Source organism: Lampetra planeri, chromosome 30, assembly GCF_965212315.1.
Source record: "Lampetra planeri chromosome 30, kcLamPlan1.2.h2, whole genome shotgun sequence".
Classification (NCBI taxonomy): Eukaryota; Metazoa; Chordata; class Hyperoartia; order Petromyzontiformes; family Petromyzontidae; genus Lampetra; species Lampetra planeri.
Genome location: NC_136136.1, coordinates 5,827,224 through 5,847,614, shown reverse-complemented (window position 1 = coordinate 5,847,614; position 20,391 = coordinate 5,827,224). Strand labels below are relative to the sequence as shown.

Sequence of the window (20,391 nt, the reverse complement as noted above, 5' to 3'; positions counted from 1 at the left end):
CCTCTGGAGCCGTTGTGAGAGCGTAGGAACACAATGAACCAAGTTGTTCTCCAGAAACTTTTTATGTTATTTCAAGTCCTCGTGGGGCATTAGTAATTTCACAAAGACGCATATCCTCAGAATAGCCTTCACACACTGTTGGGGCCAGTGCTGTGAGCGAGCACCTATGAAGGCCAGTACAGGACACGAGGCGGTGTGTCCAGCACCACGCCCAACCGCCTTTGTTTCGCCCAGTGGCGATGTTTACACACCACACCAGGTACTCACTTTCGGCTGAGTTGACCTAGGGGAGGCCCAACACCGGTTCAGATAATCGCCACTGGTGGTAGCCGTGAGTGGGAATCGAATTCGGTTCGCTGGGTTTTGTAGCGCAGCGCGTTAACCTCTGCACGTACACATATGTAGACACGTGTGTACGCATTCATACACGTGTGTGTGTGTGTGTGTACACAAAATGTCAATATGGGGCCACAAGCGATGGAAGGAACACGAGTCGTGGACGTGCCCATGGACAGAGAACTCGAGGCACCAAGATGAGTGTGTGCTAAGGATGTGATTCCTGTATTTTATTATTACTATGATGCCTGTTTATCTTATTTTTATGTATATTGTGCCTTAACTACGGCGCTGGACAAAGAATTAACTATTTGTCCAGCGCGATAGTGTGACGGGATGAGATGAGTTGACGAGAAGGATGGTAGTGCACGATGAATATGACGATGCGTGAAATAAACGATGAAAGTGACAGCGAGTGGTTGATGATGAGTGAATGCGATGGATGGGTCGGGAAATTGGGAAGAGCGATGGAGTTAGTGATGGGGAAGGGAGGGGGAAGGGGAGTTTGGGTAAGCGAGGGAATATCGGTGAATTTTAAGGAAAGAACGAAAAATGGAGAGGGTAGTGGATTTTTTCTTTTGACGTATTTACCAAGGAAGGCCTTACTGCTGACACTTTTCCAGGTGGGCCCTGCTAAGTTTTTACAGTAGGGGGCGATAATTGCTCTGCTTTTTTCCCCAATTAAGTAATTTCCAAGCCATTTTTCATATTAGAAAATAAAAATGATTGACCTGTAATTAAATAAATAAACATTGAAGAACTGCTACCAAATAAGATTTTAAAAATAAACTTATGTCAATATAAATGTTTACCTTTCAAAAAACATTATTTAATTACAGTTCGTGAATGTATTTACTGTTGATATGTGCCCTAATGATGCTGGCGGCATAAATGATTATCACCACGTGACCGTTGTATATATTAATCATGCAATGAAGATGATACAATTGATCATCATGCTCTGCATCGTTCTGTATTCAGGGTGAAATATAAGGTCTAATTTCATGAGCGTATTCTAAACTCTTGTGACCTTTGAAAAGAATGCAAGTATCATATTACATTGTCTTCTTTTGCTCAAATCTCTGCAGGCAGGCAGGCAGGCGGGCAGCTTATAGAAAGAGGTGGTTTCAAGGGGTTAAACCAGCTCTCCGATGTGTGTTCGTTTCGTTCTGAATGAAATCTGACGTTTCTAAACGACCCACGCACTGGGAGCTTCTTCAGGTCAACGTGCTGGCACCTTCACGACGTGGAGCTGTTGAAACTCGCGGCACTTGGTGCGAAACGTCGGACGTCGTTCCGAACAACACGGTGCAACCCATAAATTCGTCGGCCGATCTGCCGCGGCACAGCGGCAAAAAACCCACGCGGTGAAGAGTTAACCGTATTGCAGCTCCCTTATTTTAATCTCGGTGTCCCGAAGCCAAAACACAAGTATCATAATGCATGGCCTGTGTGTGTGTTGAAGCTACTTTACAGGGCCATTACATCCACAGAGTCAGAGATACCTCCGGAGCCGTTGTGAGAGCGTAGGAACACAATGAACCAAGTTGTTCTCCAGAAACTTTTTATGTTATTTCAAGTCCTCGTGGGGCATTAGTAATTTCACAAAGACGCATATCCTCAGAATAGCCTTCACAGACTGTTGGGGCCAGTGCTGTGAGCGAGCACCTATGAAGGCCAGTACAGGACACGAGGCGGTGTGTCCAGCACCACGCCCAACCGCCTTTGTTTCGCCCAGTGGCGATGTTTACACACCACACCAGGTACTCACTTTCGGCTGAGTTGACCTAGGGGAGGCCCAACACCGGTTCAGATAATCGCCACTGGTGGTAGCCGTGAGTGGGAATCGAATTCGGTTCGCTGGGTTTTGTAGCGCAGCGCGTTAACCTCTGCACGTACACATATGTAGACACGTGTGTACGCATTCATACACGTGTGTGTGTGTGTGTACACAAAATGTCAATATGGGGCCACAAGCGATGGAAGGAACACGAGTCGTGGACGTGCCCATGGACAGAGAACTCGAGGCACCAAGATGAGTGTGTGCTAAGGATGTGATTCCTGTATTTTATTATTACTATGATGCCTGTTTATCTTATTTTTATGTATATTGTGCCTTAACTACGGCGCTGGACAAAGAATTAACTATTTGTCCAGCGCGATAGTGTGACGGGATGAGATGAGTTGACGAGAAGGATGGTAGTGCACGATGAATATGACGATGCGTGAAATAAACGATGAAAGTGACAGCGAGTGGTTGATGATGAGTGAATGCGATGGATGGGTCAGGAAATTGGGAAGAGCGATGGAGTTAGTGATGGGGAAGGGAGGGGGAAGGGGAGTTTGGGTAAGCGAGGGAATATCGGTGAATTTTAAGGAAAGAACGAAAAATGGAGAGGGTAGTGGATTTTTTCTTTTGACGTATTTACCAAGGAAGGCCTTACTGCTGACACTTTTCCAGGTGGGCCCTGCTAAGTTTTTACAGTAGGGGGCGATAATTGCTCTGCTTTTTTCCCCAATTAAGTAATTTCCAAGCCATTTTTCATATTAGAAAATAAAAATGATTGACCTGTAATTAAATAAATAAACATTGAAGAACTGCTACCAAATAAGATTTTAAAAATAAACTTATGTCAATATAAATGTTTACCTTTCAAAAAACATTATTTAATTACAGTTCGTGAATGTATTTACTGTTGATATGTGCCCTAATGATGCTGGCGGCATAAATGATTATCACCACGTGACCGTTGTATATATTAATCATGCAATGAAGATGATACAATTGATCATCATGCTCTGCATCGTTCTGTATTCAGGGTGAAATATAAGGTCTAATTTCATGAGCGTATTCTAAACTCTTGTGACCTTTGAAAAGAATGCAAGTATCATATTACATTGTCTTCTTTTGCTCAAATTTCTGCAGGCAGGCAGGCAGGCGGGCAGCTTATAGAAAGAGGTGGTTTCAAGGGGTTAAACCAGCTCTCCGATGTGTGTTCGTTTCGTTCTGAATGAAATCTGACGTTTCTAAACGACCCACGCACTGGGAGCTTCTTCAGGTCAACGTGCTGGCACCTTCACGACGTGGAGCTGTTGAAACTCGCGGCACTTGGTGCGAAACGTCGGACGTCGTTCCGAACAACACGGTGCAACCCATAAATTCGTCGGCCGATCTGCCGCGGCACAGCGGCAAAAAACCCACGCGGTGAAGAGTTAACCGTATTGCAGCTCCCTTATTTTAATCTCGGTGTCCCGAAGCCAAAACACAAGTATCATAATGCATGGCCTGTGTGTGTGTTGAAGCTACTTTACAGGGCCATTACATCCACAGAGTCAGAGATACCTCCGGAGCCGTTGTGAGAGCGTAGGAACACAATGAACCAAGTTGTTCTCCAGAAACTTTTTATGTTATTTCAAGTCCTCGTGGGGCATTAGTAATTTCACAAAGACGCATATCCTCAGAATAGCCTTCACAGACTGTTGGGGCCAGTGCTGTGAGCGAGCACCTATGAAGGCCAGTACAGGACACGAGGCGGTGTGTCCAGCACCACGCCCAACCGCCTTTGTTTCGCCCAGTGGCGATGTTTACACACCACACCAGGTACTCACTTTCGGCTGAGTTGACCTAGGGGAGGCCCAACACCGGTTCAGATAATCGCCACTGGTGGTAGCCGTGAGTGGGAATCGAATTCGGTTCGCTGGGTTTTGTAGCGCAGCGCGTTAACCTCTGCACGTACACATATGTAGACACGTGTGTACGCATTCATACACGTGTGTGTGTGTGTGTACACAAAATGTCAATATGGGGCCACAAGCGATGGAAGGAACACGAGTCGTGGACGTGCCCATGGACAGAGAACTCGAGGCACCAAGATGAGTGTGTGCTAAGGATGTGATTCCTGTATTTTATTATTACTATGATGCCTGTTTATCTTATTTTTATGTATATTGTGCCTTAACTACGGCGCTGGACAAAGAATTAACTATTTGTCCAGCGCGATAGTGTGACGGGATGAGATGAGTTGACGAGAAGGATGGTAGTGCACGATGAATATGACGATGCGTGAAATAAACGATGAAAGTGACAGCGAGTGGTTGATGATGAGTGAATGCGATGGATGGGTCGGGAAATTGGGAAGAGCGATGGAGTTAGTGATGGGGAAGGGAGGGGGAAGGGGAGTTTGGGTAAGCGAGGGAATATCGGTGAATTTTAAGGAAAGAACGAAAAATGGAGAGGGTAGTGGATTTTTTCTTTTGACGTATTTACCAAGGAAGGCCTTACTGCTGACACTTTTCCAGGTGGGCCCTGCTAAGTTTTTACAGTAGGGGGCGATAATTGCTCTGCTTTTTTCCCCAATTAAGTAATTTCCAAGCCATTTTTCATATTAGAAAATAAAAATGATTGACCTGTCCCGAAATTTTGGAATAACATATTTGAAAATCGGGGGTTCCAAGCCCAAATTTTTGGGTGATCTGAAATGACAAAAAAGTTTTCCTTTGGATCTGTCTGAAATCTCAGGAAATCTGCTTTTACCCCCCCCCCCCCCACCAAAGTGGTGTCACGAGGCAATCGGACGACATAACCCTTGCAACGAAGATGCATAAAATAATTACACGATGTGAATTATCCCAAAAAATTAAAGATACGTCAAATAACAAAAAATGTAATACAGAAAAGAAAATTCGAAAATCCTTCAAATGATGAAACAAAAAATCCCGAGCTCGTACAGACACACGACAGGTTCCGGCTCGTGATTTCCACACCAAGACCTTCCGCTGCCTCGCTCGCTGCCCGTCAATTTAACATCGCTTGCGAGCGGTTTATATACGTGAAGCACGGGCAGTGGCATTTTGTTAGGAGAGGCCTCAACCTTTCGGGGAGAGCCGTTATTTCCCTGGGAGAGGTTGCACGGGAGGTGCAACGTCTGCGAATATCTCATTTGGGGGGGGGAAGGGGGGCCTTAGCCAAAGCCCATTAAGACACCATCGGTATTGCAGCGAGCGTCCCGCCGTGGGTTTAGCGGGCTTACACGCGTAACCGCGCACGCCACTAGCGCAAAGCGGGGATTTGCACGCGAAAGGGTGCAACGTTCATTATTGTTTTTTAGCGGCAACACCAATATCTAGATCTGACGGCCGCGTGGTGTGGAATGTCTCGATTTGCAGCGGGAAGTTACGTGAGATCTATTGGCAGTAACATGAGTAACACTTTGTGTTAAGTGAGTGCGCAAGGGTTATCGGATCAATCGTAGGAATTGGGGATGTGTTCCAGATTTTGAGATTTTAAAAAAGTCACAGTGATATTTTGCTCAAGTGAGCATTGAGGTGGTGCTTATATTTAGAGCCGTGAATCAGTGGAAGAAACTCGACATTCCCATGGCAGGGGTGAGACAACCACTGTTGACTTCCCCACAAAGTGGTACTCATTGTATCAACCCTGGTGGGATTATGAGCCGAGTGAACTCCCAACCAGGATGTGAACTTGCAACCTTTCAACTACGAGCCACTCGTTTTTGCCTGGCAGGATGACTTCGGATTAATCCCCCCCAAAAAAAATCTGAAAATATTCAGCGGGGAATCACGCCTTGGCTCTGCTCATTTATATTCTTAGTTTTTTCGGTAAAGTCACATAGGTAAAAAATGAAATTAAAATTAATAAAAATAAAATAATAAAAATCACGACGTTTATTTGTGTCACTGCCCCTTGATTGTGATCAGGAGGGCAGAGGTGGAGAGGGAGCAGCTGGGGTGAGTAAGACGGGGTGAGCAAGGGAGTGCCTGATTCTCACTGCTTGCACTGGTAGAAGAATAATCGAGGCCTCTGTGTCTGCACTTGGCTCACCACGACCACGCAGCTCACACGAGTCAAGAGATTCAAAACATTTCGAAACTGCGGCACTGACTGCTTTTGGGATTTTTTCGAAAAACGTTAACTTTTCTTCAATTGCATATCTTTTCGTGTAACGAGAGGGCCCTTTTGCGACCGTGGCTGCATCAGCAGTTGTAGCTGCGATGAGACGTTGGCCTTGACAGTGTGCCATTGTTCCCTAGATCATACGAACATTTTTTCGCAATCCCTCAAACTGTGGCCCGGTCACATGGGATGAATGGCGCCGACACGAGCAGCGACCGCCCGCTAAAATCGATTGTTTTGACAACCTTCCCCCACCACCCACCAGCAGGCTCCCCGCCACCCCCGAACCACGGTCAACCCCACCTCCCCAATCCGGTGACCTTTGCCTCGCTCATCATGAGCGCACACACACACACGCGTGCCCGTGCGCATCCGCCGATAAAGATCCCAAACACCAGGGCGCAACCTCTGCTCCCCCACGTTTGCGTGGAAGAAGAAAAAAAGAAATGTGTTGTCCGACAACCTTGACTTGACTTACCCATCAAAGAGAGTCCTGCACGGATGGCTTTTTTCGTTGTTGTTACTTTCCTCACGTGTAGTGTTTGTGTTTCTGTCCCGCGTGGCTGGTGCGCTTGGTTGGCCCCTGGCAAGGCTCGCCGCGCTTAGTTAGGAGCCGCATCCGTTGGGGGGGGGGGGTTTTGCGCGGTCGAATCTCTGCCCGTTCGCCGCCCCGTTGCATGTACGCGCGTGCGTGCGTGCGTTGGACCTCTACCGTGCCGTACGTAGTCAAACCGTGCTTAATCGGAGGTGCGCGCGTTATTTTGACAAGACGCGTCGGCCACTGCGAACGGGATTTCGAAACACGACCGTGGCTTTGTCTTTTTTTGTTACGTGAAATCGACCAATTTCGTGACGACGTCTTGGCCAAAGTTTGCCCCGCTTGAAAATAAATAGATACATAAATAAACTGTGACGCTTAAATAAATTCTAGGAATCGCAGGGCTAGAAATGTCCACTTTTAAGGCCATAATTACGTATGTTTGACATGCGAGAGGAAAACGGAGGCTGGAATAATTATGCAAAGGTGGAGATTGGACTGGAGTGGCGGCACAAATAGTTAGTGCACTTCGCTGTGAACCTGGAAATCTAAGTTTGACTTGCGGCCGTGGCTGACAGCAGTGGTGAGCGATCTCTGAAGCGGCTCTTGGCTACCCGCCCCACATAAACCCGCACCGGACCAGCGTAGGCGGACAACAGTCAAACAGCCGTCGAAAACTCACTCGATGTGGTGAAACCTTCATCCAGTGGCCGATTCACAAACAGATGCGCATCATTATTATACAGATGGCGTCTAAGTACCTCGAACGTCGGAAGGATACATTGCAGCACAAGTGTGAGATGTTAACTACCTCGCCTGGTATACAGGAGGTCGTGGGTTCGATCCCAACCCTGATGCCTGTACAGTGTATTTGGAGTTTGCATGTTTTCTCTCCATCTCCGCGGTGACGTGGATTTTTCTCCGCATTCTGTTTTTCCCCTCTACATTTAGAATCAACATGCTTTGAGAGTATTGGCTGCTTTCAATTTCCACGTGATAAGCCACTTCGTTGAGCTATCATTTGTGGCCAGGTCGCTTCAGTGGGCTTTACCTGATAAAATAAAAACAAAGTTAATAGTAACACGGACATTCAGGTAAAAATCGATGAAATTTAAACAAAACATTGGTGGAGCCGCTCGTGCATTGACAGGGGAAACACAAGCCTCTGTCAACCACCGTGAATCGGTGGCGATCGTGTACTGTGATGGGTAATGAGTTAGGCTGCGACATCTCTTATTAATGCAGCCAGAGCGGGAACAAGGTGGGGATTAGGGTGGAGGTGGAAGGGTTGGGGAGAATGTGGGCAGTATGTGTGTATGTTTAACTTCTTTCGCACCGTACGTAGCCAACCGTGCTAATAAGATGGAGAGTGTGATTGAGGTGTTGCTAGTCAACAGTGGAGGAGAGAAAGGCGGGGGGGGTCTTACATCTGACACTTGAGGATGGCTAGCAAAATCTATACGTGTAGATCGGCAACCCACTTGCTGTACTGCTGTATGGAAGTCACGCTGTAGCCAATGCAGCTTATGCACGATCCATCAACCCCCCACCCCTTCTGCTGTGCCAGAGGCATCTGGTGAGAATCTATGTTTGTGTGGAGGCTGTAAGACGCCTTTAATATTTAAAAACATCATAAGTGAAACGTGTATTTTTTAACGTTCCACACCTCCGATGAGCACGGTTTGGCTACGTACGGTGCGCAAGGAGTTCAACGTTCACACATATTTTTTAGACGATGAAACGTACGAGAATGAGACAAGAGAGACGAGAGAGCATGAAAAGGTCTCTCCGCTGCCGGAGCCGCGTGGTGGAACTTGCGGGGCCAAGGGCCGCCGGCCTCTCCGACAGCGACGGTCGGCCACGCGCCGCTCTGCCAGCGTCGCGATCTTTGCAGCTGCAGCAACAGCAGCTCACTCGGTTTGGACGTCGACAAATCAAGCAAACCCGACTCCGCCGGTGATACTCTTCGAGTGTCAAAACCGGTCCACAGTTTGGCTCGCGCTGGACCAAAGCTGCTGAAGTTACGCGCTCCCGGAAGGCCCTTGATGCTGGCCGACAAGGCACGTGCAATGCAGGGATAGATGTAGGAAAGGGAGGCGTATTGCCCGCCCGTTTGTTTACGTCACACGGACGGGCTCACCGATTGCGTCAATTTGCCACATGCTCGACCTTGCAACAAAGCCTCGCACTCTTCCGCTCGGTCCGGCGTCGCGAGCTGTCGCTGCGTTTGAACGAACGCCGGCGCTCTCGGCAAAGGTGTGCGAGGGCGGCTAAAGCCTCGTCGTCTTCACGGCCAGCGCTGAATTATAGATTTGCGACGCCTCTGCCACTACGTACGGGGCTGGGGGGGGGCGGTGGGGGGGGCATGAGGAATGGTGCCACATGAAGATGGAGGGGAATTGAAAATTGGATTCTAGCGGCTTGCAGGCGGAGGTTTAATTTGGAAAAGTTCAGTCTCAGTCGACATTTCCAGCCCGATTGCCATGCATAATACATGAATTACGGCCGGCCACATTTTGAATTGGGTTAGCGATTTTCTTTTCTTAGCCTTTTGTACGTGTAAATGTCGTTTGTTAATAGTCGGGCCACAATGGGTTTGGTGATCACAACTTCTGAACACTTTAATTGAACGTGTAATTCTGCGAGAAATAGGAAGGCCATCTCGAGAAATGTCAGAATTTGTTTTACATTCCGGCCGTTTCAAGTTGGGAGTCGAGGCTTAATGGTCTACTTATTCATAATTTTTCCAGATTTTAGCCCCTTAGTATTAGTTATACTTTGGTCCGTTAGTATAGTTAGAGTGTATACCTTTTATATACGTTTTTTAAGATTCCTATATGTTAAATGTATGCACCGTCCTGCCATAGTGAATTCCTTGTCTGTGCAAACTTACATGGCGATTAAAACCGTTTCTGATTCTGATGTGGGATTGGTCGCACAGCGGTGAGCGTGACACGCTACGAACCACCCGGTGATCCGAGTTTGATTCCTTTCTGCAGCGAACCCCCTCTGACCTGACCGGCGTGGTGAAGTATGTTCAAACATCCCTTCAGAACTGCTAGCGCCGCCAGACACGCCTTCATCCAGCAATGGATTCACGAGGCCCAAAATTGTTATCATTCTACTTTCAAATATGATCCACGCCTCGAGTTTCCTGGCTGGCTGCTGACTGGGCTCTTCTCCAACCCAACAATATCTCTATCGTTGGTGGCTGCTGTGGGCCTTGGCTATCGACATCGCGAAATAACTCTTTGGTTCTTTCGGTAAAGTCACGTATAAAGATAAAATAATAAATTAAATAATACCATACGACGTTTCGATTGCAACACAAGCAATCATCATCAGGTATAAATGAAAGAAAATGAGATAGCAACAAAAATCTAACCAGAAAACTATAGACAGACATATAAGCAGATAGATATCACCAAGATACATAGAGAGAGAGTAACACATAGGCACAGAGAGTGTTACTCTCTCTCTATGTATCTTGGTGATATCTGCCTGCTTATATGTCTGTCTATAGTTTTCTGTTTAGATTTTTGTTGCTATTTCATTTATACCTGATGATTGCTTGTGTTGCAATCGAAACGTCGTATGCTATTATTTAATGTATTATTTTATCTTTATACGTGACTTTAACAAAAGAACCAAAGAGTAATTCCTGCAGTCATGAAAGCTCCAAATTAAGATCGCGAAAGAAGTTCGGAAGACTCTTAATAATATAAATAATAGACAGCGACGTCGAAGAGGTGGGAGTAACGGATACTTTAGATAAACTAGAAACTTTTTATATTACCAGGTAAGGCTCACTGAAAGTTATAGCTATTTTTTTGAAGTGACCTGGCCGTTACAAATGATGGCCAAAAGAAGTGGCTTATCATGTGGAAATTAATAGCAGCCAAATACTTAAAACGCACGTGGATTCTTAATGTGGCGGGAAAAACAGGAGGACCTCGGAGTAAAATCCACTCGACCCCGGTGAGAGAGACACGCAAACTCCAAATATACAGCAGCAGGCGTCAGGGTCGGAATCGAACCCACGACCTCCTGCATACCAGGCGAGGTAGTTAGCATCTCGCTATAAATTGTTTAAAATCGCTCTAACTTTTAAATTTGTTCTTCTATAGATGTCATATTTTGCCAGAATATCCTTTACATCCTGCAGAATATAGCAACAACAAGAAAACAACTCGCAATGCATATTATCGTTGCATATTATGACAGATAATAGCAGATCACTTGGAGTGTTTCGAGTACAGGAGGATTATGAGAAGAGCAGGAAAATGACAGCTCGCTTGTTTTTAATTGCAGAACAATGAGTCATCTACGCGCGATGATGATACTTATTATTATTGAACACAGTATGTTTAACTTCTTTCGCACCGCACGTAGCCAGCCGTGCTAATTGAATGTACGGGGGGGGGACAACAAAATGAACACAAAGAGTTTGAATTTTTTTTACAGTGGCTACCGATTATTACCGGTAAAGGTCTGCCCACGATGGGGCTCCTCTGCCAAACTAGGTAGGACTTGAACACGTGGGAGGAAACGGGAGGGAGGGGGGAGAGACGGAGTGCGCGAGTTCATCTTTGGACAAAAGCACTCGACGAGGACTCGTGGACAATTAAGAGAGGCATTGAAACTCGGTGATAAAGGGCATTTTAAAGAAATCATATTACAATTTGTTTCTTTCGGTTAAGTCACGTCTAAAGATAAAATAATAAATTAAATTAAATAATAGAATACGACGTTTCGATTGCAACACAAGCAATCATCATCAGGTATAATGAAATAGCGACATAAAATCTAACCAGAAAACTATAGACAGACATATTAGCAGACAGATATCACCAAGATACATAGAGAGAGCAACACAGGTAACAGAGAGAGGTGGTCGTCTTTGTGGGGTGGCCTTAAATAGACAGAGGGCGGACGCAGAGAGAGGGAGGGGGGTTAGAGAAAAAATTAGCATATCAATGAGTGGACAACAAAACGTGGTGCTGCAAGTGCGATGACACGGCAAGCAAGCCTGAAAATCAGGACACACTAAAATTAAATAACCTAGTAAAATATCGAAATGTAATGTAATACAACACAGAGGGTCGGTCAACACACAATTAACGCATAGCCTGGTTGATTACGTATTTCAAAGATTGCTAAGTTAGAATTTAAGTGTGAACATTCTAAAGAGAGGACACAGGCAGAGAGAGCAAGTAGTCAGAGAGAGAGAAAAAAGAAGATGAGTTTAAAACTTCCCCGTAGAAGTGGTTCTCTCTCTGTGTATCTTGGTGATATCTGTCTGCTAATATGTCCGTCTATAGTTTTCTGGTTAGATTTTATGTCGCTATTTCATTATACCTGATGATGATTGCTTGTGTTGCAATCGAAACGTCGTATTCTATTATTTAATTTAATTTATTATTTTATCTTTAGACGTGACTTAACCGAAAGAAACAAATAATAATTCCTGCAGTCACGAAAGTTCTAAAAATTAAGATTGAACCACTTCTACGGGGAAGTTTTAAACTTATCTTCTTTTTTCTCTCTCTTTGACTACTTGCTCTCTCTGCCTGTGTCCTCTCTTTGGAATGTTCACACTTAAATTCTAACTTAGCAATCTTTGAAATACGTAATCAACCAGGCTATGCGTTAATTGTGTGTTGACCGACCCTCTGTGTTGTATTACATTACATTTCGATATTTTGCTAGGTTACTTAATTTTAGTGTGTCCTCCTGATTTTCAGGCTTGCTTGCCGTGTCATCGCACTTGCAGCACCACGTTTTGTTGTCCACTCATTGATATGCTAATTTTTTCTCTAACCCCCCTCCCTCTCTCTGCGTCCGCCCTCTGTCTATTTAAGGCCACCCCACAGAGACGACCACCTCTCTCTGTTACCTGTGTTGCTCTCTCTATGTATCTTGGTGATATCTGTCTGCTAATATGTCTGTCTATAGTTTTCTGGTTAGATTTTATGTCGCTATTTCATTATACCTGATGATGATTGCTTGTGTTGCAATCGAAACGTCGTATTCTATTATTTAATTTAATTTATTATTTTATCTTTAGACGTGACTTAACCGAAAGAAACAAATAATAATTCCTGCAGTCACGAAAGTTCTAAAAATTAAGATTAAATCATATTACAATTATGGAAAGCCGAGTGGCCTACATAAAGCTAATGTACACTGCAATGCAATCACATCAAATTCACTCGTGCATGTTTCTCACGTGTAAATAGTAGCGGTCAGCTGTCGGACGACGCAGGATGGCAATGGTGATTTACGGATGCAAACTTTCGTACACGAACAGCATGCACAGACAGCATACACACACAGCATGCCCACAGCATACACACACATAATGTGCAAACACACTCACATTGCACACATGGACAGCGAACACACACGCACGCACGTGCAGCAGACAAGTCGTCGTGTCACCGCCGGCCTGCGCGCTCGGAGAAGCAGCTCGAGGGGTCCGCGGACGGCGCTGGCGTGACGCCGACGCGACTAAGAGTTGGTGAAGTCTTTCTCGTCGGGGATAATGACGCGCCGCTGTGTCGCGTTAACGAGTCCGCACAATCGAGCCACGATGCGACGGTGCACGGGTTGCGCAACCGCCGCCAGTCCGCCGCCATTCCGCGAGAGCGGAGAGCACAGAGAGCCCAGTTGAGATTCTGTCTCTCCCGCAGCCCGGCAGCGTTAGGGCAACGTCTAGACGGGGCAGGTGGCCCGGTTGTTCGGGGGTCAGGGCAGTGGCGTGGCCGTTGAGTGAGCAGGCGGTGCAACTGCATCGGGGCCCCGTAGGTCGGAGAGGGGGGTGGAATTGGACAGGGGTGGGCCCAATTTCACTCCTTGCACCAGGGCCCATGCCAACCATGCTGTTTGCTGGTTCGAGCACTAAGCTTTTACCACTGAGTGAGAGCATAGGTGCAGCTCCCGGTCAAGTGAGGTTCTCAAATCGAAGAAATAAAGTGTCTCTGCCTGAATGCCAGTGACCGCACGGACAATCCCAATTCCTAAAAATTAGTTTTTTCATTTCATTTGGCTAAATTCCAGCTCAAATTTTTTATTTAAAAAAATAAAACCTCGTATTGCACACCCTTGAAGGAGAAGTGCATCGCTCCTGGGGTGGACTAAAGGTTCCAGGAAGAATTATCAGATGTGGTTCTGTGACATCACCTTCCACAGTTCATTCCGTGGAACGCAGGGCGACGTACGGCTCTATGAGAATTTGCGATCAGCATGTTGCCGGAGGAACAAGGTGGGAGAAACATAAATAAATAAATAACGACCTCGAGTGAGCACGCTGCGCCGAGCGGCAGTGACAAATGAAGCTTGGACGTGAACGACAGTGGCGCTTTGCCCTGGATTCAATTAACTGGCAGGATGTATTAATAAATAAATCCCGGAAAGTACATCTTGTTCCTTCGCACAGTAGTTGTTCTCTCATCGTATGGGGAACATTCACGCTGAGAGTGACAGCTGACGCCTGCCATCATTGAACTGTTCCCTGGTTTAACAATTACTAGCTCTGGCCCACTTGCCACCACGTCCGTTCGTTATCTCTCTTGGCTGGGCGATTTTTTTTTATTGGCCGAATGTTTTTTTCTTCTTTTCTCTGCACGCTATCCAGTTTTATTGTGGCCGATGGTTGAGACTAATGATGGAATGGCAGCCAAAGGAGGGAACCCGCCTAAGGGTCTGACCACCGCCTCGATGGAGCAGGGAAATCAGCTCGTGTGCCGTGGCACGAGATGGATTTTTACGACATGGCAGGACCGTGAGAGATGGTATATATGTATCTATGTTGAACTTATTTCGCACTGTACGAAGCCAACCGTGCTAATTGGAGGTGCGGGGGAAGGACAACAAACTAAACACAACAACAGGCAGTCCTTAAGAAATACATTTTCAATGGTAGCAGTGGCTTGCGAAGGCCTTCATCCAGCAGTGGATCGATCAAGGCTGATGATGACAGTGATGATGAATTAGTCATGCGTAATATGAATTACTTGGTTAACCTAGAGTAGCCTCATTGAGTATGACTTCTCATCGTCAGTTTCAATCAAAGTGGCTTCCTGCTCAACTGAGCATTAACGGGGTGCTCATAACCTCTTTACAACCCTAAGTCAAGCAGTGCAAATTCCACATTATTATGGTGGGGCCGAATCTATCCATTAGACAACCACTGTTGACCTCCCCACATAGCGGTACTCATTTTTTATCGAACCCCGGAGGAATGATCGGCTTCTTCAACCCACGAACCAGGAATTTAACTCGCAACCTTATGGTTGCAAGCCGCTTTTCTCTGCCGCTGAGCCACCATTGTCACAGGAGAGCCCTTGCTCTTGTGATAATTTGCCATCTTCTTCGGTGGAGTAATCGTGGGAAGGGCAATCGCCAATAGAAATCCACGTGGATGCGTTCTAATGGTCTACGTTGTGCTTCGCTGCCTTGGATCCGTGAGCCTTAGGCCTGTTCACTGAGCAAATCCTCACCTTTTTCTTTGCTTGCAATCATTGCTACCGCGTCGTCGTCGATGAATTGTGCGATCGTGAGAAGACGATGAAATTCACATTCAAAACTTTTACGCAAAGCGGAGCGGATAACCGCGTGTCGAAGACGATATCACTGGGAAATGTCTGAGATCTCGAATTGCTTCTGATCCCCGTCCGATGCCCTGCTGTAAAAGTGTTGATTCATTTATTTATTTATCCAGGAGAGCTACACTGAGTCCAAGGACTCTTTTCAGGAGGATTTTGCTGCATTGGCTTTTTTAAATTTCAACCAGTTAAAGATGAGTTGTGTTTATTATTATTATACGTGTTGGAGGAAACTGGAGTACAGTACCTGGAGAAAACCCACGCCTTTCGCGAGGGCCGCAACACTCAATCCCCATACGAATGGAAACAGATGGCAATGAGTCCACTTGCTCTACGGCCTACTACTGGCGAGCCAGCGGTATGGCACCTCCTCTGCGCTCGCGGGAAAGGAGTTTGACAACCCTCGCTGCGTGCACAGCGCAGGATCACAGGCCACGTGCATAGTCTCCACTGGCAGTCGAAGCAAATTCGTTTTTATTTCCCAGAGCAGACACATGTCAGGTTGAGTGAAAATCGAATTTAATATGATGGTGACGGAGCTGAGACCATCAGCTCACTACGCTTGAGAACCCGCTTTAATCATGAGTGGCCGAGGCCTGGATTCAAACCCAGGCCCTCGGTGGTGCCGGCTCAACGCCCCGACACAGCATCGTGCACCCGAGTAACCTCATCACGGCCGCGCTGAATCAATGATGGGGCATTGCGCTGGCGAGATGTCAACTCCCTCGCCTGGTATGAAGGAGGTTGTGGGTTCGACACCGACCGCGGCGCCTGTATATTTGGATTTTGCATGTTATCCCTATAGTCGCGTGGATTTTTCTCTGGGTCCTCCACATTAAGAAACATGCGTTTAGAGTATTTGGATGCTATAAATGTGCGCATGATAAGCCACTTCGTTGACTATAATTTGGGGCCAGGTCGCTTCTGAAAAAGAGCTGTATAGTTCAGTGGGCCTTATCTGGGAAAATAAAAATAGACACAAACAACCGCCCCGTTGTTGTACACGTGAATGTGGGCTGGTGCTCTCTCGTTTCTGGGGGTGGATTGTCCAAAATTTGTTCCCTCAATATTCACCAGACTTGTGCAATGGCACCACCTGGTGGCCTGCGCTTTCAAGCCGTGCCCCTCCGCCACCCCGTGGCGGTATGCGAAACTTTAATTTTACAGGTAAGGCTCACTGAGCTATGTAGCTCTTTTTCACGAACGACTTGGCGAAAATTGATAGCTCAACGAAAGCGGCTTGTCGCGTAGAAATTTATAGCAGACAAATACTCTGAATGCACATTGATTCCAAAACATGGAGTGAAAAATCTGCATTGACTTTATCTGTGTGAATAGAGCCAATTCAAATTAAGATGGAGATCCCGGTGTCTGTTTGTGTGTACACATGTGACGTGTGTGTACGTGTGTTCCACATGACACAGACAGTGTTAATTGCTTAGTGCGTCACGTGGGCATGTGCAGGGTGAAACGAGTCAATTTGTATTAGAATGGGGAGGAGTAAATTGGTAAGCGCGGAGAGAATTAGCATGGTGGTGGCGTGTCGCAAGGACTGGAGTTTGGCAAACCCTGCCGTAGTTTCCACCGCAGTGGTTTCGGTGACCCCCTCCCTCCCGCTGAGCGAACATGAACCTCCTCCTCTGCTGAGATTTACGAGCGCCGCTCTCTCGCGTTAAAACCGCGACACACTCTCTGTCGGCGACGCGGGGTCACTGCAGCGATTTGAGCCGAGCTGACCTCTCGGTGGGCGGTTCGTCTCGTGCGCGAAAATTAACGTCCTGAGATTTACGGCCACTCGCCGCCGGCACTGGATGGAACATCCCCACCCCTGGGACACCGCCCGCTCAGGGATTCATTTCAGGCGGGTCTGTCTGTGCCTGGTGACCGGGGAAATATTTACACAGTCGGTACACCACGTCGGGTAATTTCTTTCACTATGGCCGTGGCCGCCGCTCGTCTTGTGCCACTTAGGCTAGCCTACCAGCGACACGGGAAATATTGTCGTTGATAAATCGCGCCCTGGGGTGCGCTCGTTCGTAAATTGCCGCCGTCTCCGATTGTGATCAGGAGGGCGGAGATGGAGAGGGAGTGGCTGCGTTGAGTGAGACGGAGCTCGCGATGATGGAGTGTCCGGGCCCTCTGTGACTTCACTCGGCTCAGCACAACCACGTAGCTCACGTAAGTCAGGGTTTTCAAACCATAATGAACTGGTGGCCACCTGTCAGAGGCATTAACTGGTATGGTAAGCCACCTAAAATATAATTTTCCTTTTATTGCAATGCTTTAGTGTAGATGCCCTTGTGTGATGCCACCGAGTGTCCCAGAAGCATCACGACCCATTCATTGAAAGTACGCGCGTCTTACGAGGCACCGCTGAATTGCACATTTCTCAAGTTAATTGCACCGTATTCATTTCCTGGCTCAAAGAAGCACAAGGTGGGTTAAGTATTGTGCCCACAGAATTAGCACAGCAGTTTTACTTTCAAAAAGCCACGCCACAAAAATATGTAGAAATATTTTTTGTTCAAACATTTACACGATGATCTAAACCAAAACAAACTAATTAAGAGTCATAATATTAGTCGTGAAAGCCGACAAATAAATTTGTATATGTCATACTCTTAGGTTTTTTCGGTAAAGTCACGTAGGTAAAAAAATAAAATTAATAAAAGTAAAATAAAATAAAAGTTACATTATTTTATTTAACTTTTATTAATTACATTTTTTTACCTACGTGACTTTACCGAAAAAACCTAAGAATATGAATCCTGGCAGTCACGAAAGCTTCAAATCTAGAATTGTATATGTCAGTTGCTAATGCAGTGCCAGATAAAGGTCTCTAACACCATGTCAGTTGTGGCGGTTGTATGACCATACTTCACCACGCTGGTCTCAGAGTGGGTTGATGAGTTGGGGGCCTGGACCGGTTCAGTTATCACTCGTCACCGATGTTAGCCGTGGCTGGGAATCTTAACACGGATTCCTGGGTTCATGAAGCAGTGCACGAACCTCCAAAGTGACCACGAAATAAAAAATTATCTCCAATCCTGATCGCAACTGCAGACCCTCTAGTATTTAACCATGCCCCCCCCCCCCCCCCATGCATGATATCTTATCACAAAAACAAGGCATTGGGAATTTGCACCGTGTGGAATTTGGGGAGAATGTCAGTTGCCCATATTCACAGGGTAAATTTAAATTGGACCATTCTCAAATAATTCTGTCTCCCTTTGCCCTTTGCAGTAAATCCTCTCCACCCCCCTCAGTAAAAAATAAAAATATATTTTCTATTTCTCATGCTCACAGTTCAGGAATTCGCGGGCAAAATCACGCCACCGCAGCGGCACATTATGTAACGATCGTGCATCGGCATGCGCACCCCGCCAAAAATGAAATCAAAGAAACGACTCCCGATCAAAACAAGGATGAGAATTTTTTTTTGCGACCGTAGAGCGGGGGGCGGGGGGGGGGAGCGATTTCAGATGGGGATGCAGGAGTGGCTGGCCGGGTGCCAGAGCCGACTGCCACTGCCGTATAAAACCTGGCGCGCGATGGTGGGTGCGAGAAAGCGCGGCACACGCGCGTGGCACTGGCGCGATGGAACCTCCGCTGCTCAAGCGGCTGGCGCGCTGGCTGTTGGTGGTGCCGCGCTTCCTCGCGTCGGCCCTGGCGCTCTGCCTGCTCGACCTGCCGTGCGTGCGGCGGCGAGCGATGCGCTCGCTGGCCGAGGAGGCGCGCCGCTCCGGCACGGCCGACACCGACCCGCCGTGGCGTATCTCCGACTCGGAGCGCACGTTCACGCGGGCCTCGCTCGCCGCCGTGTGGCGCGGCCACGTCCTCGACGCGTTCAAGGAGGCGCGGGCAGGCGGGCTCGCGCCCAACACGCCCGTCGAGCGATTGGACGGCGGCGGCGGCCCGAGCGACGGTGGCGCGAGCGACGGCGACGGTGGCGGCACCAGCGCGCGCGTTCTGGACTTTGCGCACGGCTCACGGCCGCTCGTGCTTAGCTTCGGCAGCGGCAGCTGACCGCCGTTCATGGCGCGGCTGGGCGCGTTCGGGCGGCTGGCGCGGGAGTTCAGGCCCGCCGCCGACTTCCTGCTGGTGTACGTGGAGGAGGCCCACCCGCTCGACGGGTGGAGCACCGGCGACGCCCCGTTCCAGCTGCCGCGCCACCGCAGCCTGCCCGAGCGTCTGGAGGCCGCGCACCGCCTGGCGGGCCTGCTGGGCCCCGCGTGCCCCGTGGTGGCCGACACGATGCGTAACGAGACGATGGCGGCGTACGGCACCGCCTTCCTGCGCCTCTACATCCTGCAGGCCGGCGTCGTCGTTTACAAGGGCCCCAGCGGGCCCGAGGGGTACCGGCTGAGCGAAGTGCAAGCTTGGCTCAGAGACTTTACCGCGCGGCAGCAGCAGCAGCAGCAGCAGCTGTGTTCGTTACTCAGCGTTTAAAAGCGCCGTCGGAGTGCAGGCACCTGCCTTGGGGGTCGGTGTCGAGGTCACAGTTTTGTAAATCTTGCTCAGCGGTGAATATTTTTCTTCTTTTTTTTTTACTAAGAGAATAAGTGCAGTAAATACTGTTGTTGCCTTAAGGGGATCTGTAACAGTTTACATCGACGTCCACTGCTCTTGGAAAGAGGAAAACGAAATTGGCAATTGGCATATCGGAGGGCGATAACGCATAGGCAATGGTACCAAGAGATGAGCCAGAAAATCTGTATAGTGTTGAAGTTATTTCTTTTTACGATTAACACTGCCTTAGAACAGAATAAAAAAAATGTATGCAGCCACACGCTATACATTGTTTCTGTTTTAAGACATTGTTAATGATAAGCTGGTCCGCACCTCCGATTAGCACGGTTGGCTACGTATGGTGCAAAAGAAGTTCAACATACACATTATTATTGTTTGCGCACAAATTAACGTTCACAGTTAGTTCAACACGAGACAAATTATATCTCGCGTTTCCTCAATTTCACCGTGATAAATTAGTGTAAATG

The 20,391-nt window shown here is 47.5% G+C and overlaps 1 protein-coding gene across 1 annotated transcript; it reads left to right on the top strand.

Moving 5' to 3' along the window:
- The first annotated feature begins 18,991 nt into the window (after positions 1–18,991).
- On the top strand, positions 18,992–19,843 carry DIO3 (iodothyronine deiodinase 3). The gene has a single exon (XM_078608324.1). It carries the CDS (start codon positions 18,992–18,994, stop codon positions 19,841–19,843), a length of 852 nt encoding a protein of 283 aa, XP_078464450.1.
- Positions 19,844–20,391: the final 548 nt, after the last annotated feature.